General features: G+C 37.2%; 1 protein-coding gene across 1 annotated transcript; it reads right to left on the bottom strand.

Annotated features, from left to right (window-relative positions):
- Nucleotides 1–1130: 1130 nt before the first annotated feature.
- LOC111572505 (B-cell receptor CD22) lies at nucleotides 1131–9088 on the bottom strand. Its single transcript, XM_023276197.3, has 8 exons — nucleotides 8981–9088; nucleotides 8324–8653; nucleotides 7852–8163; nucleotides 5619–5882; nucleotides 4741–5049; nucleotides 4195–4273; nucleotides 2285–2378; nucleotides 1131–2205 (listed from the first exon to the last, which is right to left on the bottom strand). The coding sequence occupies exons 1-8, from the start codon at nucleotides 9024–9026 to the stop codon at nucleotides 1789–1791; spliced, it is 1851 nt and encodes a 616-aa protein (XP_023131965.2). The 5' UTR covers nucleotides 9027–9088; the 3' UTR covers nucleotides 1131–1788.
- Nucleotides 9089–10972: the final 1884 nt, after the last annotated feature.

The raw sequence follows: 10972 nt of genomic DNA on the forward strand, positions 1-10972 counted from the left end.
ACCATCACAGAAGACAGAAAAGAGAGACCTTGTCTTATAATAAAAGGAACTAGTAACTGCCACTTTGATTTACCTTTGTTCCAAACTGTATGCAAATATTTGCTGAAAACAAATAAAGGGCTCATTTTTGCCCAAAGTGTAACTCACTGTATCCATGGCAACGTTACTACTACTTCTTGTTTCTTGTTACAGTTTCCACCTGTTCACAAAAATGAAGTCAACAAAATATTTTGTTGAAAAAAAGACTTGTGTTGATATGTAAGCTTATATTTATTACATAGATAACTTATATAGAACAAAGAAATCTCTTCTTGTTATGGTGGGGGCTGGAGAACCCAAGCGCAGACACAGAAACTGGCAGACAAGTAAATAAAGGAAACAGTTTTATTAAACCAGATAACTAAACCAATACATAAAATGGAGAACCAAACTGGGAGGACCGAACTAAACCAAACTACTAAAAACTCTACAAACCAACACTAAGAACGCAAAAATGGATGTCTACAAAACTAAAGGGAATAAACAATACTAAGCTAAAGAGGGATACTCACAAGACGGGGGAACTGGCAACAGAGGGGGAAGACTGGCTGAGGGAATCCAGGGGCAGACGGAGGCGAGGCAGGAAAAACAGGCTGGAGACTGAAGCAGGGCTGGTGAGAATCTGGTAGAACTGAGTCCATGTGGGGAAAATCCAGGAGGGGGTAAAACGGAGTCCAAAGGTGGGGAAGCAAAGTCCATGTGGAAACTGAATCTCAGAGGGCAACCGAATCTAAGAAGGGAATGTGAATCTATGATCCAGCAGGGAGTGAATGAAAGGACAGAGCTTAAATAGGTGGAGGTGAGGTAGAGAACAGGTGAATGGTGTGAACTAATTACTGCAGGTGACACTCATTGCAGTAATCAGCAAAACAGAGTGCAGGCAGGTGAAGCAGGAAGACAGGAGGGAGAGATGACAGACAGAAGGAGCCAGAGAGAGAGACAGGTCAAAACAAACAGATGAGGAACAATGGGAGAAAGAAGGAAAAAGAGAAAAGGAGGAAGAAGGGCAGAGGCTGGAGCAGGATCATAACACTTCTCACATAACATGAATGATGATTATATTGGAATGCACGCAAAAACGTCTGTTTTGACAAAAAGCTCTTTAATGAATAAACTCATGCAACTCGAGACATAAGGAAAAACTCTAGAGACTGTTACTTTGGGGGGAAAGACATTCTGTATCACCTTCCTCAATATAGTTACAACCACTGCAGTTTCCACAAAAACATATGCCAAAATAAGTCATTAAACAGTATATACCACACTAACAAATAAAAATAAGATAGCATGAGTTTTTGCAATTTATATGTGACCAACGTGGGCATTTCAGTAAGAAGCTATATAAATATACAGCATTTCATATTTTATGTTGACACAGTACAAATTGTGAAAACTGTTGAATATTATTACAATTTTTGTGTTTTTACAATATTACAAAATTCTTCTCTGTAACAAAACATCAAAATCAGACAAAATTTTTAAAAATTAGAAATCAGATGATACATTTCTTTCAGGGCCGATACAAATTATTAGAGATCAGTAAGAGCCAATATGTGGATCTAGTATATGTTTGGAGTAAAAACTTTCAGTTCTATGAACAAAAAATATGATATCAATCAGATTGCAATTTTTTCCCTACATTTGTACAGGAAAGGCCAACATTCCATAAATTTCCATATTTGATAAGTTGCACCAAAAACAAACACATAAGAGAGCAAGACAGGAATTTCCAACAGGGCAAAACATCATCTATTTTTTCTTTGCTCTCTTGCCTTTCATTTTAACCTGAGCATATTCACACTCTGCTTCCTTCCTCACATTTCTAGGCCCCACTTCATCATACAGGTTTCCCATCTCCAGTGCATTGCTCATAAAATTTCTGCCAACACCCCCCACCATTGACTTCTCCTCCTCCAGACAGGAACCACCAGATGGATTCATGTTTGCAGAATCTGCTCCCTTCTTGTTCTTGCTCTTCCAAGACACGGTAGAGTAAACGACATTGCTCTCCTCATCATTCTTCTCTGAGCTTTTACCTACTCTTTCTGCATTGTTTGGCCCAGAGCTTGGCCCAGTTTTGCTGTCTGGCTCAGACACAGTTGGAAGGTCATTGGCGTTTGGCTGGCGTTCAGTGTTGACATAAATGTGTTCTTCTGTGTTGGGTACCTACAATCAAACAGAAAACATCAGTGGAACACATGATGTACCAATCCCTGTTTAATTATAACGTTTTGAGTCAAAGTACCTCATTTGCCTCTGTTGTTACATGTTGTCTCTTCGCAATTTGGTTGATTTCCTCTGTGAGGTGACTGTTAGGGTTTTGGCGATTCTTCAGAGCCCTGAAAAATACAATAGAACATGCAGCATCAATGGGTTTATGTGATTCACATTGGTTTTCTCACTGCTCATTTGTTTGTCCACAGGATGAAATCACAGAGAAGGCAAAAATTTACTAACAATGATTTCTAACAAGCAACGTCAATTAATCAAAGAAATTAAGGAAATTATAACTTCAAATAAGTGATTGTGTAGCAGAATAAGTAGTTCTGCCAGGTGTAAGAGGGCTGTTATTCTCCCTTCTTTATTAGGTGGCATACTATAAAGTGTGAATAGTTGTCATCTGAACCTTCACTCTTTCCTAAACTGAGGGCACACTTCACTTAGTGTTACCTGGCGTCTACAATTGTGGCAGCTATCGTGGTGGCTGCTTTACACACAACAGCATTGTTACTCCGCCAAGGAATGGTAGAGTTATGTGACGATCGGCGAACGTTTGTCTGTCTGTTAGCCTGTTAGCAATATTACCCAAAAACAGAGCAATGGATTTGGATGACATTTTCAAGAAAGGTCAGAAATGACACAAGGACCACCTCATTAGATTTTGGCAGTGATGTCACTCATAGTCTGGATCCGCAGATTTGTTAAAGATTTCTGTATCATTTTGAGAGAGCGTCACGGCGTCACTGTAACTATGACAACAAGTGAACACTATGTCAGCTGCCGGCTGACGATCACATGATTGCGATCCTACTACAAATTGAACGCTGCGGACTTATCGGGACTAATCCATCAGAAATGCACAAGGCTCTCTGAGTGCTTTTCTTGTTTATAATGGTTTGGACTTGTTTGCACAGATAATGGTCAGCCTTTAGTTTCAGCTTTGACTATTTGAACTTGATGTGTATAACAGGGTTCAACTGTTGTAGCTTAATTAATGAATCAGGTGACTGATCATCTCAACTGAAGTAAGTTTATGTTCTCTTCTTAATTGGCTGTTAAAGACATTACATGATTTATTTCCTGTGCTAAATATTAAGTTTGTGCAGATTGTGATTGTTTATATATAATTTTTTTTTGTCAGAAAAGTCACAATATGTTGACTTAAATTCAGTACTAAAAATCAATGAACTTCTTGTTGTGGCATTTTAAGATTGAACAAATGATAAAATTAGACAAATAGGATGTGTGAATCAAATTTAAGAGCTAACAAAGATAAGATGGGGAGACCCAGCAGGTCAACTGAAGTTATGAGTGCATTAAATAATCCTGTGGAAAGCGGCAACCCAGCGGAATCCTATGGAAGCCCATGGAAGCCCATATAAGGCATAAGACAGGAAGCTCACGTCCTCTGTACGTCTGCGCTCGTGAGTTGAAACTTAGGGCACGCTGGGCTAAGCAGAAATAATGCGAACCTAGCAGAAATAAAAGAGAGGAGGGGGTCCAACTTTGGATACGATTACTTCATGGGCATCCTGATTGGGTCTTAAGACGATGGGTTGTGGCTTTCCAGAACGGAAGAGGTGTGTTTAGAAGGAATTTGCATAAGTATAAAAGATGATGTAACGCTTTGTGTAGTCAGTTAAAATCTCGATTTTAACTGACTACACAGTCAGTTGCTCATGATTGTTCTTACAGCCTCTGTATTGAATAAACATTATTCGCATCAGACTCTGAAGACTGCTTGAAGACTCTTTCTCGAAAACGTCTTGAAGACTCCAAGTTCTGATCCAGAATTGATTTTTGACAATGTATGTGACAAAGCTGCCTGATCATCACTGGCCCTTGGCAGGCAGACTGAGTCACAACATATTATAGTGAGATGACTCAAAAAGTAGTGGTAGTTTTCATTCTAATCTCATAAAGCTGTTAACTAACCTGATAACACACAGCAGAACACACACAAGTGTGAACAAAAGGGCAGTTGTGGAGATGAACAGTGGCATCAGCAATCGATCTAGAACACAAAATTGAAGATTAAGATGAGAATATAATTCAGACGTATACTTTCTGAGTCTGGATAGCCTGCATAAATTAGTATAAACATATTACAAATTCTTATCTTGTTATTACTACCTTTTTTTCCCTCAAGACAAGAGGTGTATGTGAGTAGAAGGTGTTGTTTCTTTTTCTTCATTTGTTTTCTCGTTTTTTTGTAGTAAGAAAGTTCTCCAGTATATTATTTTATGCAGTGATGTTCAATTACTTTGGTCTGCATATAAGATGGTACATTAGGTTTGTGACGATGGTACTCTGCAGAGTGTTGCACTATGGTCAGTTTGTAGATTTTGATTCTATGGATAGGGATCTACAGACTGAACCAACTTATTGTGAGGAAACATAACAGTTATTGTGAGGTAACTGACAGCTTCCAGCTAACTATTACAAGAAATACATATAAAACAAAATACATGTAAAACAAACCATGACTTTCAGCAGATACTTGGCCCTCAAGGAAAAATCCATGACTGGCAGATCCAAGAGAATTAAAGCTGTGGCAGATCAAGGTGGAACGATTCATCTCTTGTGGTTGAGTCACAGTGATGAAGCTCCTCAGAACTTTGTCATTATGTAGACGCTCACTGCTGATCACAAACTTGTCAGACTGACTGACAGGCTGACCATCCAAAGACCAGTGTAAAGTAGGAAAAGGATTTCCCACAGTCTCACAGGAACAGTTGACCTGGCCTGCAGTTGTGGTGCAATCAGATGATGGCAGGATCTGTGGAGGAACTGCAAACGAAGTAGGCAAAAGAGTCAATGTAATTCGCTGAAGTTCGATTATTAGTACTATTTATTTTGTACATGTTGCCCTGAGGCAACAGTATTAGTTTGGCAGATGACACCCCGTTGTAGTTATCTGTAAAGCCAAATGAAATGAAACCAGTCAGTTAGTCAAACTCCAGGCATATCTTGGAGACATAAAGGCCTGGATGACTTGTAATTATTTTTGGTTGGTTGGTTCCTTCCCATTGTTGACGATTGCTTATTCATAGGGGATCCAAATGCAACGCTGGATTGTTGGGTTCTCTGTTTAAAATCTGTATGGTCTTCACCTTACTAAGTTAAGTACTATGAGATAAAATATGTTGTGAATTGGCACAATATATAAAAAACAGAATTGAATTGAATGTTCAAGCTAATGTGTCATTGATTTTTCTGACAGGTTTTCATTTACCTCGGATTGTTTAAATGACTAAAAAAACAACAACTAGATCACAGAAATTTAAAAAAAAAACAAGCTGGTTACAACATCATTGTGTCTTCTTAAACATAAGTGTTTTTAGTTATGTGATACATACACTGAACATCTATCTGACTCAGGTTGGAACGTCCAACTCCAACACCATTTGCAGCCTCACAGAAAAGCGGCCGACTGACTTTAGATGCTTGAATGTTTAAAACGGCTTTGGTTCCAATGACAGTCTCCTGGTTTCCATCATCTCTGTACCAGGTGAAGCTCTTTACTGCTGGGTTTGCATTACTTGTGCATGTCAGAGTCACATTACTGCTCTGTTGGACTGGACCAGAGGGACTGACTGACACTGTGGTGTCTTTAGGGGAATCTGAAAAATAAGCAAACAAAACATACACATTATTGGTATATAATTGGGTGTTACATTCTTTATCATGAGGCCTAATATTTGGATTGTGTCAACCACTTATTGAAGCTGCTAACAGGAAAAAAACATGGATGTGTTACTGATGACTAAATGCCCAGCTCTATGCCTATTTTCAAATTGGCATAGAACAGTTAATTTTAGATGTGTAAATTATTTAAAACATATCAGTTTTAAAGTATCCTGACCTTTAGTAGCTCTGTGGCAGGTGTAGTTCCTTCCTGCTGTCTTGGCATTTCTACTGCATGTCTGATTCATTTTTTGATCTCATGCAATATGTTCAAGCTGATGTGCAACTGGGAGTTTTGTTACTGATAAATATTGTAATCAATTATGTATTTTGAGGATCTTCTTCTTTTTGTCTGATTGTTTAGGTATGATTGGTTTGAGATGCATTTTATTAGTGGGATTGATTTATTAAGATCATCTGTGATGGTTGGTCTACTGAGTCCCATCAATTCCCATCGCCCGCTGCATATTTAGGTCACGTGATTCGGTATGTACACATGCATAACACACACCTGTGCTCAGCGCAGGGTCAGGTAATGAACAGTCTTGGTGGAGTACTGCACTCTCTGAATGCTTTTCTTGTTAACTGACGTGACAAGCCGTGAGTGCGTGTGTGCCAGGAAGTGAAATTAACTTTTTAAGCCACTGACAGTTATGTCCAAATGTGATTCATTCAATAATAAATTATCATTTTGTGCCTTAAATCTACCAGCCACTTCATGTTAAACCAGTATCTGGCTGCTGCTGATTTCCACCATGGGATGCCAGCTTTTGTGTAAATGGGTTGGAGCGTTAAAGAATTAATTTCGGAATAAATATTGTAAATTACAATTTTGAAGCTAAAAGCTGAAACAAATGCATTTTTTTCCTGGAGGGACTGCCTAGTAGATGCATGGTTACTAGCATTTCCCGATTTCAAAAGAATTTTTTATGATAAAAAATTCCCCCCCAGCAGTTAGAGAGAAGGTAAATAAAAAATGAATGGATTCAGAAATAGATTTTTTTTTAAAAAGGTTGCTTAAATGAGAAATGAAATACCTAGATTGTAGGGGGAAATGCCTTTTAAATTGTGTCGTTTGAAACATAAATGTTTTTAGTCATCATTATGACTTCTTAAACATAAGTGTTTTAAGTTCTGTGATACATACATACATACATCTATTTGTCTCAAATCAGAACATCCAACTCCAACATAATTTACATATATATATATATATATATATATATATATATATATATATATATATATATATATATATATATATATATATATATATATATATATATATATATATATATATATATATATATATATATATATATACATACATATTTGTATGTTACATTCTTTATCATGAGGCCTAATATTTGGATTGTGTCAACCACAGATTGAAGGTGCTAACAGAAAAAGTATGGATTTGCCCAATTATTTAACTATTCTGAATATATAGTATAGAAATTTGAGGGTTGATGATTTCAATCTTGAAGTTACTGTCTAGTCAGGATGTGTAAAACAGACAAGTTTAATGCATACACTGAACAACTACTTGCCTGTTGCTCAGACGTCCAACTGCATGATCATCTGTAGCCTTGTAGAATAAATAACTGCTGACTGAAGTGACCTCAGTGTTTTAAATGCATTTATTCCCAAATAACCTGTATGGTCTAATGCACTATCAACTGCCAAAAATATTAGATTAAACTGTTTTGAAGTGTAACATTTCCTCATTTTTTCAGAATAGGAAAAATGTGCCATGATTAATAGATTAATATGAATATTAAAATTGCTGACTATTGTCTTTCTTGTAATGGAATAATAAAGTCATTCAATAACTGTTACTAAGTCAGTGGATCTGGTTTGGTTAATGTTAATGTTCAGGTTTTATCAGTGGACCAATTGACTCACAGGAAACAGCAGCTGTTAAACTCCTTCTCTCAGATGCATCTCTGCTGCCATCTTGTTTCTTGTAGACCACAGTGCAGGAGATAATCTGTCCATGATGGAGGTGAGAAGCAGTGAAGGTCAGGACAGACCTCTTGACTTTAGTTTTGTCCACATTCTCCTGCAGTTGCTCTTGAACGTCACCCAGACTGGGGGTCCATGTCAGAGTTGGAGGAAGAGTCTGACAGGGAGCTGGAGCAGAGCATGTCAGACTCACTGAGGATCCCTCCTTCACCTCCAGAGGAGACAGAGTCAGGTTTGGTGCAGGAGGATCATCTGGTTGGAAGGTACATTTAGATTAGACAATGAATGAACAACACTTTCTTTCAGATTTTTATTGTGATTTGTGAAATGCAGTAAATTTAAATCTAGATCAAGGCACATCTGCAAGCATATTTTGTCTATGAATGATCTGAATATGGATATAAGAACCTACCTGTGACGACCAAATTCACATGACGATCTGCAAAATTATATAGCAGTGGTTCTGAACAATCCAGTCTGAAGTAATACTGATGGCTGTTTTCAGCAATCATATTATTGAAGGTTGAGGTGCAGTCTTTGTTTGTTAAGTCTCCTGTCATTGCTTGAGTCAGAGTAATCCATGGACGGCTATCTTTCTTGATCCATATTGCTCTACACTCGCTATTTAGATATTGTACATATTCATCAGGTACATCAAAGGAGCAGGGGATGGTCACACAGGATCCTTTCACAACTTCTACTTTCTGCGGCACAATGACCCTCCAATCTCCACACAGGACACCTGAAATACAAAATACAACTGTTTAAAGAAGGAAAGGAAACAGTATTATTGTGGTTTCAGTGATCTGCTGCCTTTCTCCAAAACGATTATTGTTTAATGATTTCAGAGTTTTTGTTAGACCCTTAGAAAGAATATATTACTGTTAATTTTTTTAAGAAAAGGCCGGCCAGAGAGTTTATTAGTTTGACTGCATCTCTTATTCTGAAGGATGTTATCACATATACTGAGATACCAAAGTATGAATATTTTAAATTAGAACCATTTGATTATTATTAGAACTTTCAATAATCTTTATCCAAACCCAGATGTTAATGGACTTGAACTCACCCTGCAGCAGAGAGCCAATGAGAAGGAAAGTCAAAGCTCCAAACATCGTTGTTTGTCTGGAGAAAATAAAACATTATGGAGTTTAAAAAAGAAACAGTTGACATTTTTTTGATACATTTCTTCCTTTAAACAGTTTTAAATGTGATATTTTGAGAACTTGACCAGGAAACCTTTTGTCATGACTAATCGCTAAACTTTACAAGTGAAATAAAGTCTGCTCTTGTCACTTTTATTTTTTATAAAATGAAAAGTCGCAAAAATGATCATTTCAGGTATTTTGTTAATACCTTCAACTGAATCTCAAGATTTTTTTTAATCTTGAAAGCACATATCTTTAACTCAGTTGAGGAAACAGAGAAATGTAATTGCTTTTCAAATGAACTGTTTCTCAACATAAATGTATCCATTAAATTAAAACGTTGAAATTTAAAAGAAAGACAAAGAGTGTGAAGTAACTGTGATCATGGTAAGTTGGTACAAAGTTAATGTTGCCATATAATCTCACTGCAGAGATCAATTTTCAGCTCTACAAAGTGATAGTGGGAATATTATGCAAAAAATACACTGCTTTTATCCAACAATGTTGTTAGTGTGATGTTGTTTAGTCCACAAAATCTATACTATGTCAGAGGGAGCCATCTTTTATCTTCACAAAGAAGAAGCCAATGCCAATAGGGAATGAGGACAGTCTGATGATGGCTGCTATGAGGGACACACACACCTCACTCATGCCAGTATACAGGGAAGAGGAAAAAGGAGGATGAACTGTTGGTTAAGCAGAGGTGGAGGGTTGGACACTGTTAGTGTTGCATGAAGCTAGTTAATTCAAAGTGACTTGTATGAAACAATATCTGGTCAGAGACATTTGATATGAATTAAGTCAAATTGGAATCTCAAGGATGTTTAATCAGCAATACAACAGACACTGTTGATATCATAGTTATCTTTCCCATCTCTGTTATATATGAAAATAGATAAAGTTAGAAGAACGACTCTGATCACTGCCCTGTGCCAAAACAAAAGAGTCATATTCAGCAATCTGGCTCCAATTCCAAGCATCAGATGTGAAATTTCAGTAGCAAAAAGGATTGGTTTGATAAGGTGAACCTGAGTTATTTACTCACCTAACAGTAGAAGATGTCCCAAATGTCAAGGAATAAAGAACCAACAACTGAAATTCTTTTCTGTGGCTTTCTTCAAAACTTTTCAGGTCAAGGTTGAGCTGATATAAAAAGTTCTAAGCTGGAAACATCAAGTCCTACTCAAGCTCTGTGACACACTCTACTCATCCTCTGCAGAACAGGAAGCTGTTGGTTAATATTAACAAAAATGCAAAATGCAGCCTACATTTACTTGGAGTTATGACGACAACACAAGCTCAAACAAAGAGGCCATCATTTGGAACACGCAGACAATCAATTTTAGACCTCTTTCTTTGAGATCTGCTGTTGCATTATGAGTGACGTGGTTTCAGCAACTGATTTTGATTTCAGTTGTTTAGTTATGATTGTTTTGAGGTGGGTTGTAGGACTGATTTATTTAGATCATCTGTGCTGTAATCACAGTTCAGGAAAATGGTTGTCCAGAAACATTATAAAGTACCAGTAGCAAACAATGCTAGTGTTTATGGTGAAAGTTAATTCTTCCAATGTGTTTTTGTTGCACTATTCAAAAAATGCCCAAACCCCAATATGATGATTAACTGTGACATATTTATCAGGGACTGATGACAGCCTTCAGTACAAAAACCTTGTAGATGCATACTTACAAGTATTTCCCTACATCAAACAGACATGAATCTCAAGAGAGATGATACCAGAGGTTTGGTGCAACGGTATTTATTCACAAGAATATATGAGGTGAAATAAAGGTGCAGACATAAGGACACAAAGCGACCCAGGGAAGTAGGTGAGTGGAAGGAACTAAACAAACAAACTAAATGAGGAACAGTGAACTGAAGCAGCTCAACACAGAACACCAACATAAACTAAC

This window comes from Amphiprion ocellaris, chromosome 9 (genome assembly GCF_022539595.1).
Source record: "Amphiprion ocellaris isolate individual 3 ecotype Okinawa chromosome 9, ASM2253959v1, whole genome shotgun sequence".
Taxonomy (NCBI): domain Eukaryota; kingdom Metazoa; phylum Chordata; class Actinopteri; family Pomacentridae; genus Amphiprion; species Amphiprion ocellaris.

Coding starts and splice junctions, on each gene's coding strand:
- LOC111572505 (XM_023276197.3), bottom strand. CDS start 9,026: ATGTTTGGAGCTTTGACTTTCCTTCTCATTGGCTCTCTGCTGCAGG. Junction 8,654..8,980: donor CATTGGCTCTCTGCTGCAGG/GTGAGTTCAAGT, acceptor TTTGTATTTCAG/GTGTCCTGTGTGGAGATTGG. Junction 2,206..2,284: donor TAACAACAGAGGCAAATGAG/GTACTTTGACTC, acceptor GTTTGATTGTAG/GTACCCAACACAGAAGAACA.